The sequence below is a fragment of the Mus caroli genome, unplaced genomic scaffold, assembly GCF_978045245.1.
Source record: "Mus caroli unplaced genomic scaffold, Mus_caroli_1 scaffold_10, whole genome shotgun sequence".
Taxonomy (NCBI): domain Eukaryota; kingdom Metazoa; phylum Chordata; class Mammalia; order Rodentia; family Muridae; genus Mus; species Mus caroli.
This window is the reverse complement of record NW_028227265.1, coordinates 84,265,546-84,288,430: the sequence shown is the minus strand read 5'-3', so window position 1 is coordinate 84,288,430 and position 22,885 is coordinate 84,265,546. Positions and strand designations below refer to the sequence as shown.

Below are 22,885 nucleotides of genomic sequence, written 5' to 3'. Positions count from 1 at the left end.
AGCTCTGGAGCAGTAGCTGTGAGTGTATATCTTTATTTGAGAAAGAGAGAGAGAGACCAACCAACTGGGGACCAAGTAATCAAATATATGAGCCTATGTGGCCATTCTCATTCAAACCACTCACACGCACATATGTACACTTGCAACTACCCACATGAACATGTACACACAAATAAGCAAATAATAGGGGAACATCATTCTACACTAGTGTTTTTCATGGGCACTTCAAAAGTTATACTTCTTTTAAAGCAACCTATTCATACATCAGTCCATGACTTAAAGAAGAAAGAGACAATGATAAACTCTCACAGCTCACCACTACTTAAATTGTTTCAGCATACAAGAAAAAAGTGGAGTATAATAGTTGTACGTGTAGTAAGTTAATATGTAGCTGGTGTGCTTATGGGTTTTTTTGGTTAATCTCTACTTTTTTCCTTGTTTAACCAACTCTCAGTCCCATTAGTATATCAGAGGACATCTACTGCAGTTTTAATACATCCTAGCTCTTTCATCCATAGGACATAAAAGGTCAGTGAGGTGGCTCAGTCTATAAAGGTGCTTGCTACCCCAGCCAAACAACCTGAGTCCAAACCTCGAGCTCTACATGGTAGAAAGAAAGAAACTGCTCAAGCAACTTGTCCTCTGACCTTCAAACACATGTACACAGTGCCCATGTGCATGCACACACACACAGACATACATACATACACACACACACATATACACTGTGAAAATTTTAAATAAAATCTTCATATAGTTGAAATACAATTTGTTTAACTTAACTTGAAACATTCTCTTATTAAAAACTCAAATATGTTGAAATATTAGCATCCCATTTGAATTAACCTTTGTGTCTAAGAGGAGGAAAATAAATGCTGATCTTAGTAGTCAAATAATAGCTAAACCAAATGAAAAGCAGTGCAATGGGTGACACAAAGAGAAGTCTGCTCAAAGTATGTACTCAGTATATTTTCTGGGCACTTTAAGTAATAGACAGTTTTAAAGTAAGCAGTTGGATTTCCAGCCTTTAACATGATTTCCCAAATCATCTAATAAATCTGATTTTGGTTTATTTGTTCTTAGGTTTTGCTTTTTTGTGCCAGACCCCCTTTATTTAGATCCCTTGAAATCACCTACCCTTGCTTTCTCAATGCTGGGATTAGAAGCATGAACCTATAGGCCTAGCAATAAACCTTTTAATCATTAAATTATTCTATTCAAGTATAATTGATAGTATGTCTTTCTGAGAAACTTAGACTTTTGCAAAAAAAAAAAATCATTGCAGGTATGCACAGAAATTTCCTATATCTAGCCATTTTTAAACCTTGCTGAAATTCTGTTCCTTGCTCAAAGGAATTGAAAAGTAGAGCATTCTTGGGAAAAAAAGTCACTCAAGTATTTAGAACGTTGAAAGTTATTATTATTATTATTATTATTATAGAAGTAATTACATACTGGCCGCTAGCATTTGTTTAGAGACACATAGTTAGATTCAAATCTTCACTCCATTACTGCCTACCCTTCCTGAAAATTTACTTACAAATCCCTAGGATGAAATGATACAGCACTTGATAGGGAAAAGTCGGGAAACAATTGTTTTTGTAATGATCTGCATTAAAATATATATATATATTGTAGGCTACAGTCTTTGATCAATCTTATGCATGCATTTTCCTTGGGGGGAAGGGGGGGAGAATGTAATGAGATTCAAATTTTTACCGGAAAAGTTGACTAGGTAGGGATGGGAAGGAGTGGAGAGAGTTTGGCCAGCAATAAAATACACCTAAGATAAGATCCAAAGTGAAGTATTGATTCCACCTTTGAAACTTCCTGAAGCCTTCCACCAGCTGATTGTGTGACTCAGGAGAGGACATTTCAGACTGAAACTGGAACAGTGAGAGCAGGAGCGTACCCCACCCAACCCCAAGTCTCAAACAGAAGACCACCTTTTCCTCCTAGAAAACATAGAAAACATCTCCTCTCTGTCTTGTTCTAAAATCAAAATCTGTGACTTCTCTGGGAAAGAAACACCTTCCCCAGAAGACTAAAGAGACAGCTGGAACTTCCTGTAGCCTGAGAAGGCTCTAAGGACCTGGGGCAGGGACAAGCAACCTTGTGCATCTCTCAGAATTGTTTTCTAGATAGTTGAGTTTCTCTGCTTGATGCGTTCCTCCTAGTCACTGGGACAACAGGACAACATAAACTTTGCTGCTTCAGACTCTTGTTTTGTTTCTGTGCTCAGCTGTTGCCACACTGGGAGGGTAAGGAACGATTTTCCATACTAAAGAGCTTTACTCCCTGATCTCCAAACGTCAGTCATCTTTCTACAACAGCAGCATGAGCTTTCCCATGCAAACAGTCTATGTAGCTTCTAGACAATCACCATATGCATTTCTACTTACCATTGCGTGTTGAATGGAATCCACCAAGAAAAGAGCCTATAAAACTGCAGTGGTAGAGTGTTTGCCTGATAAGTGAGGCTCCAAGATTAATCCCTGGTGTAAAAGTGCAAAAATAAGGGGGCTAAAAATAGAAAGCAAAATTCCCCCACAGAACAGACAGACTCTGACTGCTTGATCCTGACTCAGTGATTTGGGCTGCCTCAGACAAACTATTAGACATACAAACCATAGTCACTGGTGCCTCTCCTCACATAGCCAGTCTGGGAGGAACTGTAGTGTATAAAGCAGACTACCTCCAAATAGTGAACTGTATGCAAATATAACCCTACTCAACTGACCCTGGAGGCAAAACCAGGTACGCTCTTTATTGTCATAAAAAGAGCCCCATTCCCTCTGAGGGACACAGCTCTTGTCTCTGAGGAATCACCTACTTCTTCCTGTCTACAGTGCCTTTCAAGTGTCTATTAATTTTGGCCTGGGACATGCTTTTTGCACACAGACCTTGGGCTCAGTGTGCCTGTTCCAACACCCAATACTGAACTCATAAAAGGACCTAGCAGCCATAACTGGCTAACACAGGTTTCCAAACAGGAACTGCTTCGATAAAAGACAGGATAGGGGCTGGAGAGATGGCTCAGTGATTAAGAACACTGATTATTCTCCCTGAGGTTCTGAGTTCAATTCCCAGCAACCACATGGTAGCTCACAACCATCTGTAATGGGGTCCGATGTCCTCTTCTGGTGTGTCTGAAGACAGCTACAGTGTACTCACAAAATTAAAAAAAAATAATAAATCTTTAATAAACCTTTAATCCCAGCACTCGGGAGGCAGAGGCAGGCAGATTTCTGAGTTAGACGCCAGCCTGGTCTACAAAGTGAGTTCCAGGACAGCCAGGGCTACACAGAGAAACCCTGTCTGGAAAAAAAAAAAAAAAGAAGAAGAAGAAGAAGAAGAAAGGATAGATAGAATATACAAATCTTAATTTGCAATTACCATCAAGATTTTGAATTTAGAATGTTCATCAGTTTTATTGTTAACAGAATACAAGGTAAATTGGGGAAAACTTAAAGGAAAACTGGATTTGGCTCTCAGTGACTACTTACTATAGCCTAGCGGGTTGTAATAGTCATCTTTACTCCTATCTTTCCTTCTCATTTCAGAGAATGGTGTGCACTTGCCACTTCCCAAAGAAGGGCATGGGAGCAAGTGCTCTAAGTAAACAAATGGGCTTTTCTGGAAAGAAAAGAAACTGATACTCACTGCCTGCTTCAATATTGTCCTGAGTTTCCAGTGAGAATGGCTTTTTCTTTCTCTCACTTGTGTCGAATAGATTATATTTTCAGTTGATACATGACAGTTACTAGTTTGTCTCATGGATACTGCCAGAAGACCAGACTCTTGGGTCAGAGACAGATGACTTTATTGCTCACTGTAAACGACACACTCAGGTTTGTCAGCCTGGTATTTGAGCCAGTTCTGTAGCCCACCCTATTCCCCAGTTTTCATGGAGGTGACTCAGAAGGCCCTAGGATGCTGATACACCCAGAAGGTCCCTAGGGTGCTGATACACCCAGAAGACAGCATTATGAAAGGCATCCTAAGCTTGGGCAATTTAATGCCTCTAACAGGCAAGACTATGTAGATACATGACCTTATCCTTTAAGCCCATGCCTAAGAAAGGCTCCAGGAAGAATACAACAGGACTTTGCATTCTTACAGTCAACAGGAACGTGCAGGGGTGCTCCACATGGATTGCCTCTTTTACTAGGGCAGTAATCTAAGTGGTTTGTCTGTCAGACTCATGACTTACTAAGGATAAATCTATAGAAAGAGGTGGTGTGAACTGTTGTCAGTTAGCATTCAGAGCAGCTGACTTTAGAGGCATAGGAAGGGGTAAAGAGGAGCCAAGAAGGGAATGTTGCATGTGTGTCACCTACTCTTCCTCACAAAGTCCCAGGTTCTGGCTATGGAGATGCTCAGGGGTAAGAATACTTAGTGCCAAGCCTTTAGCATCCAAATTTGACCCCAGGTCCTACATGGTAGAAGTGGGGGAAAGCTGACCTCCTACAGCTTGTTCTCTGCCCTCTGCACTCAAGCATGAACACACACTAATAAATAAATATAAAACAATTCAAAATCATGGATTCTTTTCCGATTATGCTATGAATGAATGCCCAGTTTCTATAACAGGATGTTCCAGGTTCACAACATAGTAGGCACACTGCTGGTAAGCTTCTGGTGATTTTTATGCTTAATGTCAAAATTTGGCAGAATAAATACATAACCTCAAATTTTAAATCTCTTCTAAGTTCTCTTTCCTCATCTTATAAAGTACTAAACCTGAATTACCCTCTTCTAGCAGCCCTTCCTGCTAGAAATCAGAGCAGAAATGACCCCTCAGAAAACAGCTCTCCTAGAGACAGCCTCGTGACTATAGGGACCATGATCAGGCCTTGGGGTGGGAGAACATTGATAGCTATTATGAGACAATTCAGAGAGATGGATTAAAGTCAAAAAGTAGGAAGACAGCTGCAGTGAACAGTATGGGACGGGGCCAAGAGTTCGGAGAAAATTCCCAAAGCAAGCAGCAGGCTCCCTTTCATACTACCTTTGTTTCTCCTCCAAGAGGCATGTGTTGGCAGCACGGGTTGTCAGTCCTGTTCCAGGGGACAAACGTGAGAGGATGTAGCACGGACTTCTACAGACTGCAGAGCCAGTGTGTTCAGAATGACCATCTTCTTAAAGTAGAAGGCACACATTTCTAACACATTAAAGATGACATTTGCTTCGCTTGTTGTTTTAAGAGATAAAACAACATAACACATAGGTGGATAGGGTGCCCTTGCTAACCAGCCCTCTGAGATTAGGTACATCAGCTCTCTGCCCTGACAGGCTCCGCCTGTATTCAACAGTGTTCATAACGATCTCCATTTCCTCAAGTATTATAGAAATCAATACTTATATAGCACCTAGAAAAAGAAAAAAAACTTGACATTTCGTAGAAGCTGAGTGAATTATTCTTCTTCTTTTTCAGATCCTGTGAAATATTTCCTTTTTTGTTGTTGTTGTTTTTTGTTTTGTTTTTTGGTTTTTCAAGACAGGGCTTCTCTGTATAGCCCTGGCTGTCCTGGAACTCACTTTGTAGACCAGGCTAGCCTCGAACTCAGAAATCCACCTGCCTCTGCCTCCTGAGTGCTGGGATTAAAGGCGTGCGCCACCATGCCTGGCCGAAATACTTCTTTTTAAGTCGCTAAAATGACAGAAACCATGTGCAGTATTGTAGCCAGAAAAAACCAACATGAGTTTAAATGAGGTTTGTGTTGTTTATGCAAATGCTGTTTATGCTTTGTTTCATATCTGATGCCCTTCCTTGAGTTTTCCGAGGTTTTTCTAATCCAGTGGTTCTCAACCCATGTACCATGAGCCCTTGGGGTTACATACCAGATACTTACAATTCATAGCAGTTATCAAAACTAGAGTATGGAGTAGCAAAGAAATAATGCTATGGTTGGAGGGGTCACCACAACATGAGGAACTGTATTAAAGGGTCGCAGCATTAGGAAGGTTGAGAACCACTGCTCTAAACCTTGTTAGATAGCAGCACACTGTATTAATGTCTCCAGAGAAATAATGTCTTTTCATCTAGTTTGTGAGTGGTGGTTGACAGTAGGCTGTCATATTTGGATTGCTTTCTTCTATATATCTTACTCATGTGGCTTTGTTCATTGGGAACTTTATATTCTATAGTGGAAACTTAGGTTTTGCAATATACATAATTCAATTACTTTACTTTTTAAAGATTAATTCTTATGAGTATGTGTATGTGTGTCTGCATGCATATATGTCACATGTGAGGGGTGCCAGCAGAGCCGAGAAGTGGGTGGTCACTCTCTAGAGCTGGAGCTACAGGTGGTTGGGAGCCACTCAAGGTGGCTTCTGGGAACCAAGTTCAGATCCTCTGGAAACACTTTGACTTGTTTTGTTGTTGTTGTTTTGTTTTGTTTTAATTAATTTCTTTCTATTTTTATGTGTATGAGTGGTTTGACTGCATGTGTGTATGTGTATCACTAGAGAGATACATGTGTGTACATGTACACTAGGCACATGTGTCTAGTGACTGAATAAGTCAGAAGAGGGCATCCAATCCCCAGGAACTACATTACAGACAGTTGTGAGATGCCCTGTGGTGGGCTGGGAACTAAACCCTGGTGCTCTTAACTGCTGAAACCACCTCTCCAAACCAGTAACCAGCAACTTTGTTTTTTGTCTGGTTGTGGATAGGGTCTCACTATGTCGACCAGGCTGCCTTGTATTAGCAGAGATCTGCTAACCTCAGCCTCCTGAGTGCCAGAATTAAAGACATTTAGCCACCATGCTGGGCCCATTAACTTTGTATATCAAGGAAAGGACACTTTAAGAACCTTTATTTCAAACTACAGATAAAGACATTAGCTCTTAATTAACTCCTCCCACATACAGACAGTTCAGTGATTTTATTTTTTATTTTTTGCTTAGTTAGTAAAACATGTCTTTTTATTTTTTTTATTTTTTTTATTTTTTTTATTTATTTATTTTTTTGAGTTCCACTCTCACCCAATGAAGCAGCGTATTGCCTAAAATAGTATCCTGTAAGTATGTAAATGCAGCTGTCCAATCACAGAAAGCTTCTCTGAAGAACTTCTGTAGACCACCAATCAGAGAGACCTGGCCTGGGAGCTGGCTCCTGATTGGTGGAAGTAAGTTGAACCAGTAGAATGTCAAAGACCAAAAGAGAAAGAAAAAAAAAAAAAAAAAAAGCATAGCAACAACAGAGTTTGCTGTCTTCACTACTCTCAGCTTAGGCCAACCTGGACTCCTTCAACCCAAATGAGGTGGCCCCTACATTTTATATGAAGGCTCTGATTTACCATGCAGCAGTGGTCCATCTGGTAACATGGCAATCCAGTACAGACTGGAAGAGAAAACTGAGCAACAGAGCTAAAACACAGTGTATTCCCAGGTAAAACAGACGCATCCTGTCATCCGAGACGGATTACTCTGGCCAGTTTCAGTTAAAGGGCAACAGGAAAGTCCTCCCTGACAGGAGCAGCGACTGGGAGCGGTGTAGTCTGTTGCCACTGAGTGGCAGCAGTTGGAAATGACAGGACGCCCCCTGCCGTGTGTGAATCCTGAGCCAGACGGGATTTGTTGCTAGCTCACAGGGCCCCTTGGCCAGGCAATGTGGGGCAGATGCTTCTATGATGGGGAGTGAAGTCTCCCTTGGTGCTTTCCCGGGAGGAGAAATTGTAACCGCCTATGTGTTCTTCCTTACAGGACCCACATTGTGGAGACAGGATGAAGCTGAGCAGCGAGAAGTTGCCCAAAAACCCTTTCTCTCTGTCTCAGTATGCTGCCAAACAACAGAAATTCTTCCAGTGGAAGAAGGAAAAGCCTGGTATACATCTGAATAGTAAATTCTTGCTTGGAAAATATTTTTACTGAAATTCCATGTGAGCTCAGAATAAACAAAACAAACAAAAACCCATGCCACTGGTTTCCAGGAGGTAGTTAATGTTATACTCCTTTCTGGCTTTCCTGGAAATTAGTGACCTTCGTACTCAGACAGCAAGCTGATCCTGGAGGTGTTTCACAATTCAAGCCTGATTACATTTTCACCCCCCAGCACTTAAGGACTCGTTCTAAAAAAGAGACGCCAGATGTTGCTTCCCTCAGAGAGCGCAACGCTGTGCTTAATTTCAAATGGATATTGAAAGCTATTTTTACATAAGCTTGTAAAAACTAAACTGGAGATGGCCAGCCCATTTGATTAGTAGTCCTAAAATGGCTCAGGCTAAGAGTTTAACTCACTCACAGACAGCTTTGCCCAGTGCAGGCAGAGACTGCATTGGAGTAACTACCTGGCCAGCGAACCCTCTCACCCAAGCACAATAAACACTTCTTGATTATGCCAGGTGTGTGTTGGTGCTGTGATCATGATTCTGTTTAGGTTATGTTCTTTCTCTGAGCTAAGCTTTAGGAACGAGAAGTTGGAAAGAGGCTGAGATTAACGGCATCTAATGAATTCTACATTACGTGTGGCTTCACGAGAGAACCTGCACATCATATAGCTAACACAGTTTTTGCCTTTCTGAATCAGATTATTACTGCCACGCTAATTTGGTGGATACAGCATTGCAGTTCCTGAAAGAAAGAATAAGAAGAGGGGATGCTATGGCATATTTTCTAAGAGGCCAACTCTATTTTGAAGAGGTAACAATAGTGCTTCTTCTTCTTCTTCTTCTTCTTCTTCTTCTTCTTCTTCTTCTTCTTCTTCTTCTTCTTCTTCTTCTTCTTCTTCTTCCCCTTCCCCCCCTCCTCCTTCCTCCTCTTCTTCTTCTTGGTATAATTGTATTCTTAGGATTAATTGTTGGGGCTGTTAGTGTACTAGTAAAGTAGTTGAAAAGGGTTGATAAGACCCTGGATTCCATCTGAGCATCACACACACAAAGCAGAGGCAGAAGGTGGTCCCTGCAAACTTTCAAATGAGTCTCTTACACTGTTTTGTCAGAGAAATTCTGCAAAATCACATAGGTTGTGGTTGTGGCACACAGATATAAGATTAAGCAGACATCTGAACCTTCTTCAGAAAGATTATTCTAAGGGCATCATTTTGAGAAATCCATCTTTATCCTGTCAATTTTGTGGTTTTATTTGTAATATGTAGTATCATTAACAAGCTATTTGCATAGGAACAATAATTGAAAGCCCTGATTATTGGGCATGAGAAGTAGCTCCTCATATATCCTGTACAGCACGAGGAGACCATTGCCTTATTATCCACACCATGGGGGGATAGCTCTGTAGGTAGAGAGAAAAACCTTCTGTGTGCTCTCCCTTCAGGTCCAGTAATAGTGTGTCAGTTATTCACTGAATTCCAAAGGATTGCGTAGAGTCCCTCTGGATCCTTTGAGTCACAGACTCGGTTTTCTCTAACCTTTTGATACTTGTGCCTTCATTTACTCTATAAATAAAAACCTTCTGAAGGCTTGTTTCCACAACCTCTCTGAGATGGCATGGCCTGATGGCCTAAGCCACTGTCTTCTCCATTTGGGCCTTCAGTTCCAATATGGCCGAATCACTTGTTAACTGTGACCTTAGGCAGGAATGACCATTGTATGCTTCTGTTTGGGTTTACTATAAACACATAATAAAATTAAATACTCTCTGTGGCTTTCAGGGCTGGTATGAAGAAGCCTTAGCGCAGTTTGAGGAAATCCAGGAGAAAGACCATCAAGCAATTTATCAGCTAGGAGTGATGTATTATGATGGCCTGGGGACCACTGCAAATGCTGTAAGTTATCATTTTGTCCACGGTACTTAAGATTCCACTACCAATGGGCTACCTGATGCAATTGAATTATATTTTTAAAAATCTCTATTTTAACATATTAATATACCACTTTCAGTATTCTAACGGATACTGATGTCACTGCACACATATATAAAAGACAAAGTTAATTTCTTTTGGTCCCTTCCCACTTTGTCCCCATTCAGGTCCAAACCTAAACTAGCAGCTTCTTGACATAACTAGATTCAACTGTCAGAAACAATATTGAACTTGAATGACCATCCGCAACTACTACAGGCATGCTCTATCTTTCCAATTATTTCTTCCTCCTTGTGAACAACAAGGAGTTATCCTCATGTTGACGGTGCCTCTATATTTTTGTTCACATGGTGAGCAGGTCTGGTGAGATAACATCCATTGCCACTTCAAACCGTTTCATCTCTCCTGGAAAACATCGTTTACCACTGAGTTCACTTTACTGTGCTGCAGGAAGAGCATGCACTCTGATCCTTTCTCTGAGCCTGGTTCTCACAGTTCCCAATGTGGCCTTCTCGGTTTCTGGAAAAGATTAAAGCTTTCCCACCAACTCTCACATTAGAAAGTTTACATAAAACTTACATAAAAGAATTCTTACATACTTTACAAATTGTACAAATGTCTATAGTTTTCAAATTGGAGAAGCCAAAGTGGAAAGCAAGCATTGTGTGTGAGGAGAGTTTTGATCATCTTGGCTGAGAAGTGACATTGTCGATTTGCCGTAGGTTTTCTTAGCTGCACAGTGTGAGTGTTTGAGGGTCATTTATAAACTTCTATACTCTACCACAAGAAGATTCCTTGCTATCATCAGCTCTCAACCTGCTGCCGAAAATATTTTCCCTTATTTCAGAGGAACTATGGGTGAAGGAGCTGCTGATACAGACAACCTCATGAGATATTAGCTCTGCAGCTTTCCATGCCTTTCTCTAGCATGTAAATGACTTCTAAGGACTGGCTTTCATTTATCTCTGCTTCCTCACCCAGTGCTCCCCTGTTTACACTTAAATCATGTCAAGGCTCAAGAGGTACAATTATTGTTAAAGGGTCATTTAACATGGAATTTAGAAATAAGTACTAAGGAAATTACAGTCATGGTGGGTACATCTTTCTAAAATCTTTAAAAATATTCATATCTAACCAGAAAGCACTTATCAAAAAAGGAACAGTTTCAACTCACCAAAGAGATAATAAACCACCAACTTTAATCTGCGTCTTGTTCATTTCTGTTATCATCCATAAGGGATTGCTTCCTGGTGGAGCTATCTCATGGTTTCTCCAAACCTTATCAACTCCTTTCTACCCTGTTCTTGCCTCTTTCTATGTGTTCTGTTTGCTTTGTCTTCTCCTGGAAGACAAGTAGATTGGTTCCCATCTTTCTCCCGCAGAGCATCATCATCATTCTTCCATTTGCTTTTTGTCAGTCCTGGTAATTATTGAGCTTTCTTCTCCTTAGAAGCCTGCTGTGGTTGGACTATGAAATAGCACTCATCATTTCTTCATACCTGTGGTGGCTACTTAATGATTTGTTTTCTCTTTAATTTCTTTATCCCTCACTGGGACACAGTTTCACAGGTCAGGAGGTTTGTCTATTTTGTTCACTGCAGTATGCCCAGGTCAGATCTATATAGCAGACTGGGTGAATATCTGTCCTTGTGGACCCATGCGGACACTGTTATCAAGGCCTTAATGTCAGTGGGTTTTCAAGGAACTTTACTACAGAAAGAGTCTATCTTCTGAGACAAAGCCTTCCTGCTCATGCTGGGGGATGACCTGTGGCCAGAAAAATGATAGAACTAGAAAAGTTGTGGGTTCTCTGAACTATAAAGTAGTGACTGTATAGAAATGATGAAGCTAAAAAAGTAAAAACAAAGCCATCTCCATATTTGAGCACTGTAATGCTTTTAATATTATAACATATTTAATATATAATATACCAAACATTATATGTATTTAATATTATATTTAATATTATAATATATCTCAATATTAGAACATTTAACATTATATGCATTTAATATTATATTTAATATAAAATATTTAACATTACACATAGTTAATATTATAATGTATTTAATATAAAATATTTAACATCAGAACATATTTAACATTATATGTATTTAACATTATATTTAATATTATAACATATTTAGTGTTATAATGTATTTAATATTATACATATTTAATAATATATTGGGAGATTCAATGTATTACCTTCACTAAAGAGGGCTTCATGGGACCACAAAGTTTAGGCAGGGAAAGCAAAGGGAGTGAAGAAAAGGATGTGGGGATTTAATTCACCCACTAACAGTTTCCATGGGAGCGCAACAGGAGAAGAGGGGAGACCGAAAGCATCATTGTGGGATTCTGAACATGTGAGAAGACAGCGCCTTGGCACCTTACCTTGTGTGCTCTTCCAAATGGTCCAGCTTCGACAGTTGAAGTTACCAACTAAACTCAAGGCTCCCAACAGACCTCTATTAGGGGCCCTAGCCTTAGGCTGACTGCTATGTCCTCCTACCGTCATGATTAGCAGTCAGGCCAAGAGAACAAAGTTGGGGCTATAGGGAGGGTTTAAAATGGCAGGTATTGGTTGAGAAACCAAAGGGCATTGCATTGATTACAGAACGCCACACAGAGGAGTCACATTCAAACAGAGACTTAAATGATGACCAAGGATCAAAAGAGAGGAAATCAGACAAACATTTCTGCAGACCCAGAAATGACTGGACACTGTGGTGCATGGGTCAGGAAGGAACCCGTCCAAAGCCAGCAATTTAGTTGACTTGGTTTAGCTAACCCAAGTCATTTCTGAAGAGTAGTAAGGCCATGGAATAGACACAGTCTGGACTGGAAAAACTGAAGGGGCAGATTCTGAGAGAAAGGAAGTCGGCCAGCCGAGGGACTGTCAACTTAGGTGACCTTTTGGTGGCCTAAGGGGATGCCTTAGTGGTGCTCTTTTATTTTGTTATTTTTATTTTATTATTTCATTATTTATTAAATTTTATTTTATTATATATTTGTTGTTTTTATTATTTTATTTTTATGGTTATTTTAATTGTGCGTGTGTGTGTTTGTGTGCAGGCATGCATGCACAGGTGCCTGTGGGGATTAGTGACAGCTGGATATGAGCCACCAACTTGGGCACTGGGAATCAAACTAGAATCAATCTAGAGTCCTCTGGAAGAGCAGCATAGTACACACACACACACATACACGCACACACGCACGCACACACAGATGTCAGAGGAGAACTCTTCTTGCACTGTGTGGCTTCTAGGGATCAAACTGAGATGGTTGAGTTTATTCACATGTATGTGCCTTTACCCACGGGAGATGTTTGTCACACTGTGCACAGGTCAGATGGAGAGAAAGTGGAAGACATATACCCCACAGCCCACAGGAATGCCTGACCAGCACATTTACAAAACCCCTCCTTGCTTATCTTTATCCCTGAAACTCCAGAGCAGTTGGTTATACTCTTAAGCATAGATTTGTGATTTGTACACACCCTCGTGTTTTTGTTTCCTTGTTCTTTTCCTTTGTGGAAGGAAAAAGGAGTGAAGTATATGAGGAAGATCCTCGACTCTTCATGCCCCCAGACAATGCACTTGAAATTTGCTGCTGCTTACAACCTCGGGAGAGCTTATTTTGAAGGAAAAGGGGTGAAGCGATCGGATGAGGAAGCAGAGAGGTACTCTTTCTTCAAGTTAAGCATTTGTGCTGCTAAAATGCCCAACCAAACACTAACCCTCCCTTGTTGTCTCTTTCAGACTGTGGCTGCTTGCTGCTGACAATGGAAACCCAAAAGCTAGCGTGAAGGCGCAAAGTATTCTAGGATTGTTTTATTCAATGAAAGAGCCAAAAGAGTTGGAAAAGGTAACTGCCCGGTCCCATTTAAAACCTTGTGTTTATTTTGGTTCTGGCAGAATACCCAGCCTCGCCTATGCTGAACTACACCTCAACCTCCCTCCTTTAATGCTAGCAGAGTATCTTGATTAATATTGTTTCACCAGCTCTCTTCGGAGAAGACAGTGTGGAACGAGTAGGCTTGAGTATGTATGGCTAACATCTCCTACACAAGGTGAAGGAGCTCCCACTTCAGGCTCTTGTGTCAGGCTTCCCATCGTCTTGACAAATATCTGACAGAGCAACTTGGTGCTCACCTCACTGCAGGCGCGAAGCAGAGACAGGGTGCTCCCTTCCAGCAGTGCTTCTCTCCACCCAGAAGTGTGCTTCATTGTCTCACAGTCTCTCAGCGCAATCAAATCTACAGTCTAGATTGAGCATCAAAAAAAAAAAAAAAAATCTCAAAGCTCAGCTCAAACCTTTCCCAACTCAACAGTCTCTGCCTTCCTGCTTTTACCAAAGGAGACTATGGATGTGAGACCCTGTTGTATGCTAGAAAAGGTTACACAAACAAAGCAAAAACTTTAAAGAAGAAAAGAAAAAGAAAGAAAAAGGAAAGAGGACTAGTCCTGAAATAATGGCCAGACTCCTTTGAGCACGATTAAAGTAAAGCTTCCTTTGATTTGAGGAAGCACTAAAGGTTGCTCGTGAGTAAACCACACGAGGATTTAAAAGCTAAAGCCACTGTATTTCTGACAAAATACTTTCTCACAAAAATGACTGGAAAAAATCCTATGAGAAGGACATGTAGGGCCGAGTCCGACTGGTCAGTGAAGGGTTAATGGCAAATTCCCTTTTTTTTGTTGTTGTTGTTGTTTTTCGAGACAGGGTTTCTCTATTTAGCCCTGGCTGTCCTGGAACTCACTCTGTAGACCAGGCTGGCCTTGAACTCAGAAATCCGCCTGCCTCTGCCTCCCAAGTGCTGGGATTAAAGGCATTCGCCACCACCGTCCAGCAAATTCCTAAAGGCAGGTAACAGTCAGGAATGTTCCAACAACCACGTGGACTTACTTTAAGTCAGATTCAGTGTTAGGTAAATGATCACGTGATAATTAATCAGGATTAATTAATTAATTCTATAATTACCAAGGATCAAAGCAGTTATGTGTGAGAAATTGCCTAGATTAGGATGACATCATCAGAGGACCTCCTCTAAATGTGGGTGGTTCTATTCCTCAGACTAGACCCTCAGACCACATAAACAAGAAAGCTGGGCCCTCCGGAATGGCTTGCCATGAGGCCTGACGACCTGAGTTTGACTCTCAGAACCCTCACGAGAAAGGAGAGAACTGACATGTCAGGTATCCGGGACATTGAAATGAGAAAATACAAACACAAACGATGCTCAGCCTAGGTTGCCTTTGATCCTGGCAGCCAGCACCTGTGAACTCCAGCCGGAACTCTCCTGGGGTTTGAGTGTGAAGTGATCCCGTAGACTCCTGTGTTTGAACATTTGGTCCAGACTGGTGCTGCTGTTTTGGAGAGCTGTGCAATCTCGCCTCTCTGAAACCTCTCTGGAGTGGAGCCTCTCTGGAGGAGGAGGAAGGAGGCAGAGCTGGAGGTTTTAGAGCCTGGTTCTACTTCCTACCCCCCCCCCCCTTTGCTTCCTGTATGTGGAGGCAACATGAGCATCCAGCTACCTCCTGTTCCTGTTGCCAAGCTTTCGATACCGCTGAGGGAGGGAGCCGGGAGCCAAACTAAGCCTTCCTTCCCGTAGGTGTGGTTGTCAGGCGCTTGGTCATAGCAACAGGAAGACATGCACAGGCTCCAACTCTCTGAGTTCGTATCCTGGCAGGTGCAGGCCTTCCCTCACTTCCTAGGTTAGACCTTTTCCACCTTTACTCCGCCAAACTTGTAGACCTTGAAACCCAAGACAAAGGACCTTCCTCTGCCAGGAGCAATGCTGACCTGTGGAACTCACCTTGGAACTTAGCACATGGCTCCCATGCCCTTATATCTACATATAGTCTAGGACAACCCTGTAGGACTCATTCCTGGAGATATATCCAATAACTATACAATTATAATTAGAATTTTTTTCTTTCTAGAACTCTCATAATTTCGTCATGCTGTTAATAAAATGAACTTGTGATTTCTCAGGCATTTTTCTGGCATTCGGAAGCTTGTGGCAATGGAAGTCTGGAGTCCCAAGGTGCACTTGGTCTCATGTACTTTTATGGACAGGGAATCCGCCAAGACACTGATGCCGCCCTGCACTGCTTACGGGAAGCAGCTGAGCGAGGGAATGTCTATGCCCAGGGGACTCTCGTGGAATACTACTACAAGATGAAGTTTTTTACCAAGTGTGTTTCGTTTTCCAAAAGGTGACTCTGAGTTCCTTTTGTGTTGCTATCCCACCAACACAGATGGGTGGTTTATAACAGATAGTGTTGCAGGGGACATTTTCAAGCCACAGCAATGTGTGAATGACAAGCTAGAGGCACTTATCTTGGTGTTCTTGGTATTATCTTGGCATTAACCACTTGGTGTTCTATGCCTGATTTGCCCAACAAAACTTCCTGCAGCGTCAAGATGACAGCTGCTCGATGATCTTAGATGCCACCGAAAACTGGAAATTTAAACCAGTTAAATTTTAAGGAAATAGCCAGTAGGACTAGTTATGACCACACTGGCACATACAGTTCTGGACCACTCACCTTCAGGATTTCAGAGCTATTAGCTGAAGCGGGTTTCTCAGTGGAAACACAACTTTAGACATGCCTACTAAGAAGTCTCGGTCTCTCTCCATTCTCCACTCATACAGCTCCATCACTGTGTGATTGGAAAATGCTTCGTGATTGTGAGGTGCTGGCATTGATCAAAGACCTAAACAAATGGTTTATGAATTCTTTGGAACCTTTGCTGAGTCCATAAAGCTCCTCTCTGTCTCTCTCTTTTTTTCTTGGATATTTTCTTCATTTACTTCAAATGCTATCCCAAAAGTTCCCTATACCCTCCCCCCGCCCTGCTCCCCTACCCACCCACTCCCACTTCTTGGCTCTGGCTTTCCCCTGTACTGAAGCATATAAAGTTTGCTAGACCAAGGGGCCTCTCTTCCCACTGATGGCCGACTAGGCCATCTTCTGCTACATATGCAGCTAGAGACACGAGCTCTGGGGGGTACTGGTTAGTACATATTGTTGTTCCACCTATAGGGTTGCAGACCCCTTCAGCTCCTTGGGTACTTTCTCTAGCTCCTCCATTGGGGGTCCTGTGATCCATCCAATAGCTGACTGTGGGCATCTACTTCTGTGTTTGCTAGGCCCCAGCAAAGCTTCACAGGAGACAGCTATATTAGGGTCCTTTCAGCAAAATCTTGCTGGCGTATGCATTAGTGTCTGCGTTTGGTGGCTGATTATTGTTACCTCACTAAGGATGATATCCTCCAGATACATCCATTTGCCCAAGAATTTCATAAATTCATTGTTTTTAATAGCTGAGTAGTACTCTCCTCTCTCTTACAAATATTTATCCATGCTGTATAAAAGTAGTAACAGCGTGCTTGTGAAGGTCAGAAAGCAACATGAGGGAGCTGGCTGGATCCTTCCACTGGAGGAGGAGGAGGAGGAGGAGGAGGAGGAGGAGGAGGAGAGAGAGAGAGAGAGAGAGAGAGAGAGAGAGAGAGAGAGAGAGAGAGAGAGAGGGAGAGAGAGAGAGAGGAGAGAGAGAGAGAGGAGAGAGAGAGGGGCTTACTTTTGTTTTAATCCCAGGTGTGGGTGGGGTATGGGGCTTCTTCAGCAGCTGACTATGATTTGCTCCAGTAGGGGAGTGGTTTTTACCAGCTGCAGATAGTTTCTGTGCTTGTGTGACGTTTGGAATTCTGGGTACTATTCAGAGGGTATATAAATGCTTGGGCCCCAAGAGGTGACTTGTTGGTTGGTGGTTAGTCAAAAGTTTGTTAAGTAGTTGTACACAAAGAAGAAAAGGAATCAGATATCCTGATGACAAAGATCAAACTTGCCTTAAGGACCTAATGGCTCTCAGCAGCAAAAAGTAGTCTAATGATAATGTCCCCCTTTCCAGTCCCTGACTTTATTCAGGGTTCTCCTTCCTTTCCTCTCTATCTTCTCCCTTTTTTCTCTTATCAGTATTAGGAGTTTGGAAGGGTGGGAAAAGGGTAGAGAAGGGTGGGAGAAAGTGCCACAAAGGGCAAGAGACAACTACAAGCTTGGATCCTGGGGTCCTGGTGAGAGACAGGGAGGAACTGAAAAAGGACAGACACACACACACACACACACACACACACACACACACACACACACACACGACAAAGCTGGGACCTGCTGGGGTTCTGCTAACACTTCTGTGTGTTGTTTCGGTTGGAAGTATCTATATAGAGAAGTCTTCAGCTGTAAATATCTGGGAGGAGGAGGAGCCGGAGCTGCTAGTCTTTGCACACAGCAGTCAGTCATCATGAACACTCATACTTGGACTCCCGAGGAGACCACTGCAATGTCTTTTCAGCCTGGCCCAAATGTGTGAACAGCTTTACTAACTGTCCCACGGCTCTGAGGCCTTGGAGTCCCAGAGATGGCTGTGCCCATGTTAAAAATACACATTCCTTAGGTACTTCAGTCACAAAGGGACTCTGACTCTACACAGGGATTATAGAATTCTTTTTAATCCCTACTTGATTTATCCACAAGATGATAAGTATACTTAAAATATTAATAAGGAAATATTTTCCTAATGGATAACCCAATCCCTCTGAGTATTTCCACAGGAAGCTGTGATCAGGTTGGTCATTCACTGCTCTTAGGAGACTTAGGTTGTATTAGCCTCACCACACAGCAAACCCCCAAAAGGGCAGGGACATCACTTTGCGCACGGAATTTCCATAGCTTGTTCTGTGCAGACATAAACCATGTCTGATATGCTTTTAAATCTCACGATCTCACATCCTTTCAGGATAGCAGACTATGATGAAGTCCACGACATCCCCATGATAGCCCACGTCACGGACTGTCTCCCAGAATTTATCATCAAAGGCATGGCCATGGCGGCTTTCTACCACGCGCGCTGTCTCCAGCTGGGCTTGGGCATCATGAAAGACGAAGAATCTGCCAAGCACTACTACTCTAAAGTAAGTGGGGGGACCAAATACAAGCTTTCCCAACTAGAAACCACAGCCTTCTCCTTGTGAGTGCAACAGCTCTTTGGGGTCACTTTCTAGTCACCGAGCAGATAACAGTGGTGAGTCTGTGCAGGTTCACGCATCTCAGGGAGATTTTTGTCAACGTATTTAAGCTCAGATGATAAAAGTCCCATTTGGATGTAAATTATTCTCCTTAAATCTGCTGCCACCAGTAAGTAACTAAAGGCCTATCATTGCCCCCAGGGCCTAAATGTTTGTCTACACACACACACACACACAAAAGACAACAAAAACCCAAAAATAAAACAAATACAAAAAAACCCAAACCGAACCAAATCCCCAACAACAACATTTTAAATGTATATCTTCATTCTCATATTGTTATTAAATGAAGGTTTGAAAGTAATGCACCCATGACAAAGTTTCCTGAGTGTGAGGTATTATCCACCCTCTCCCATTTTAATCCATTCGCTCGCTTTGAGATCAAGGACTTCTTGGTGGGGCTGGCGCTGGTGCTGGCAAAGGGGTATTGCCACAGTAACTGCAGTGACTTTTGAAGCAGGAAGCTATGCATGCTGCGGTCTGTGATGCTCAGGAGCACACATCTGAATGGCATTCTGATTAACTCTACATGTGGTTCTTTGCTGTGCAGCCCAGGCTGGCCGCGAACTCATGGCAATTCTGCCACTGTGGGCTCTGAGATCCTGGAATGAGAGGCTCGTGCCAGGCCTTATTTCAGAAGAATTACTTTATAGTCCCTGGGAGTAGGAAACCACCATGTCTGCCAAAGCTCTCTAGAGTATTCTAGTGTGCACAGTTTAGAAACCCTCAACTATTGTGCTTTAAACAAGTTTCCAAAGTAACACACAGAACTGATGTCTGGGTATGTCCCACCACACCATCGTGGCAAGGAAGGTGTGTGAATGAAGTAACTTTTCTAAAAATCTAAATATTTTCTGTACCATAAATCTCTAGAACCAATACAATTTCATGTTCTAGATTATCCATAGTATGCTTTGTAGATAAAGTATGGGAGAACATCTAGTGTAGAATGACCTGATATTTGGTATAAATATCCTGGAAAATCAGTAAACCAACAGCAATAGCAGAACATTTCCCACCTTTTGGGAGGTAGTAGCCCCGTCGCGTGTACCATCGCTGCGGGAAGAACACAGTACCCAGTTGGGCCGTTGTGTACTACGGAGGATACTGATGAAGTGGAGATCACGAAGATGCAGCAAACTAGTGAAGTTGTATGAGGTGTGAGAAAAGATACAGAGTGTGCTTCACTGAGAGCTAAACCTGCGGGTCCTGACCGTGGAGATTCCTGAACTGGGGGTGCTGGCAGAGATGGGGACGTTAGTGCTGCCCCATTGGTAGGGCAGTAAGATGGCAGACCCCAGGCCAGGGCTTGTCTGCTCTCCACTCACTGTTAGCCTAGACTCGGCCTTTTAGGCTTCTCTAAGCATTGTGTATTCTCCTAGGACCTACAGTGATTATAAAGTATGCGCAGGAAAAAGGTAGCTTCATGTAAAGAAGAGCCTTCGATCTCACTGTCTCCGAAACAAACACAAACGCTTTCTCTTAAACAGCTAAACAAACCCTGTAAAACCAATGGCCTGGGTTCTGAGAGACAATTTCCACTCAAAATGGTGACTATACTAGAGAACTCTGATGTTTCTGCCAAACACTTGACATTCTAGACTCAGGCACTTTATCACTAGTTAGGCATAACACACATTTATACTTTAAAATAAAATTATTATAGATTTGGCTGATTACATAATTGAGACCAAATTGATGTCTATTTCTCTTGTTTTAATAATTCTTGTTTTTAGTTTTAATTTTAAAATTATATGTTTGTTTGTCTATTTTTAAAAGACAGAAGAACCAAGCAATGAGAATTTATCAACTACTTAACTCTCTTCTCTCTTTAAGGCTTGCCGTCTGAACCCTACATTGGCAGATGAACTTCACTCCTTACTCATTCACCAGAGAATTTAGACCACAATGCATTCTGTCAAAGAACTTAAACTACAAAGCATTTCAACAAAGACCATCAATTCTAATTTGAAACAATGTGTGTATGTTTACAGCAGCTACATCTGTATCCCTGTTACATTATCCAGGGTATTTCACAGAAATTTTAGTTTTGTTCTTATATTTTTATTCTGTAATTTTTACAAACTAAAATTTAGACACCAATCAAATTGCTGGGAAGAGTATTCCGAGAGCAACCTCTTAGCCTGTCGAGTGGCCTGGGCTGTACTGGGTTTGAAAACATGCCAAGAGCAAGTACCTCTCTGCCTTATTAAATGCAGTGTCTGTAACTACCTAGTACAGATTGAGTTTTGTCATTTCCAAAGTACATGTGCTGCCAACTTAAAAACGTAATTGGAAAGCTTAATTCTTATGTTTTCTCTAGCATTTGTTTAATTTTATGAATTTTTCAAATTTAAAATATATTTAGTCATCTAAAATGTTCCAGAAAATTAAATGAAGGCCAAAGGAAATTTAACGATAAGACTTTCAAATCCTTTTTGCAGAAAGTGTATGATGTTTCTATAACTTATTTAAAGATTCTTATAGATAATTGGCTAATTTGTAAATTTTAAAAAAAGGGGTTTAAGGAATTATTTAGTATCATGTCCCTCCAAATGTACCCTCAAAGACCTTAATTTAATGAACAAAACCATTAAGACTCCTAGATGAAGAATTATAGTAATATGCTTTTGTTTGAGTTCATTTTTTTTACATTTTTTGCAAATCCTAGAAACATTTCTATACGAGATAAAATATGGGAAAACCTCATAAGAAGTATTAACCTAAGAATTGCATCTAAGCTTAGAAAAAGATTGCTTAATAAACAATGTTTAGGTTAGAACACATAGAAATGGATTTCCTCATGACATCCTCATATGTGTGTTCCCATACTCTGGTCTCATCTTCTCTCTCACCGCCCTCCCTCCCTTGAGCCACACCCCCATAGACAGCCCCTCCCTTCCATCACTACTCTCCCTCCCTTGGATCTCACACCACCAGTAGCCCCTCCCTCACTGCCCACCTTCCCCTGAGCCACAGGCCCACCATGATGCCTAACTAAGACATCACAGCCCCTTTCCTTTCTTCAGCTAATTTCGCCTTCTCCTATTCTTCCCCACTTCCCTTGGGATCCCCTCCTCTTATGATCCTCTATTCTCATGAGCTATAAACACACAGAGATAAATACAAACACTGCTCTACACATACACACATTCTCAAATCTTGGTTCCATGTCAGGGAAAACAGGGGTTTGCCCTTCAAGTCTTATTTAACATGATGCCTTCCAGTCCCATCCATTTTCCTGAAAGCATGCTGTTTTTCATTATGGATGCATCAGTCTACTGCGTTGGTCTTGCATTTTCTTCCTCCACTCATCTGTAAATGGAAGCTGGTTGCACTTCCTAGCTGGGAAGAGTGCAGAGATAAATATGGATGCTTATCTCTGTGTGGTGTGTTGTCCAGGAGTGATATAGCTGGGCAAAGTGCAGTTATTTTTGCCCATCTACTTGGTTGGATAAATCTGGGTTTTACTGTTTAATTTTTGTAGTTATTTGTATAGCATAGATATTAAAGTTATTATTAGTTGATGAAGAATTTTTCCTATTTTGTAGATTTTCTCTTCACTCTGATACTCTCGCCTTCACTTTGAAGAAACTTCTAAATACTTATGAAATTAATTAGCAGACATTTTTCCTTGTTTGTGACACCCATCGAAGTATTGTATAAACATTAAATTAGCAGGGTAGGTGGCACTTGGGAGGCAGAGGCAGGTGGTTATCGTTTGAGTTTGAGGTTAGCCAGGGGTATAATGAGACTCTGTCTCAGAAACAAAGAAAGAACAAGTAATTAGCAACAGCCTATCTTACTGTCAATGAAATCTGTTAAAAAAAAGGTGACAGTGAAAACAGTACAAGTTATGTTTTAATTGTGTAGTGCCATGTTTGTGAAATGTATTAAAAACAATAGGTTTTAAGGTTATCTTAATCCCCCTTTTGTCAGCATATTAGCTGGCATGACCTTAATTTATAAATCGAATGTCATTTTCCTTTGAAAAATTAAATTTTATTTTGTGTGTA

At 41.5% G+C, this 22,885-nt stretch overlaps 1 protein-coding gene across 4 annotated transcripts in view; it reads left to right on the top strand.

Annotated features, from left to right (window-relative positions):
• The window catches only part of Lrp2bp (LRP2 binding protein), a 26,383-nt gene extending 3,498 nt beyond the window's left edge, over window positions 1-22,885 (top strand). For 2 of the 4 annotated variants that reach the window (XM_021169518.2, XM_029480590.2), the window contains exons 2-9: window positions 7,717-7,837; window positions 8,540-8,652; window positions 9,620-9,733; window positions 13,315-13,457; window positions 13,537-13,642; window positions 15,773-15,996; window positions 18,581-18,755; window positions 20,706-22,885. In XM_021169518.2, the coding sequence (XP_021025177.1) occupies window positions 7,717-7,837; window positions 8,540-8,652; window positions 9,620-9,733; window positions 13,315-13,457; window positions 13,537-13,642; window positions 15,773-15,996; window positions 18,581-18,755; window positions 20,706-20,771 (1,062 nt within the window). In that variant the 3' untranslated portion in view covers window positions 20,772-22,885. Of the gene's footprint in view, window positions 1-7,197; window positions 7,403-7,716; window positions 7,838-7,872; window positions 8,355-8,539; window positions 8,653-9,619; window positions 9,734-13,314; window positions 13,458-13,536; window positions 13,643-15,772; window positions 15,997-18,580; window positions 18,756-20,705 lie in introns of those variants that run through there. The other 2 variants (XM_021169519.2, XM_029480591.2) reach the window with 2 other exon arrangements.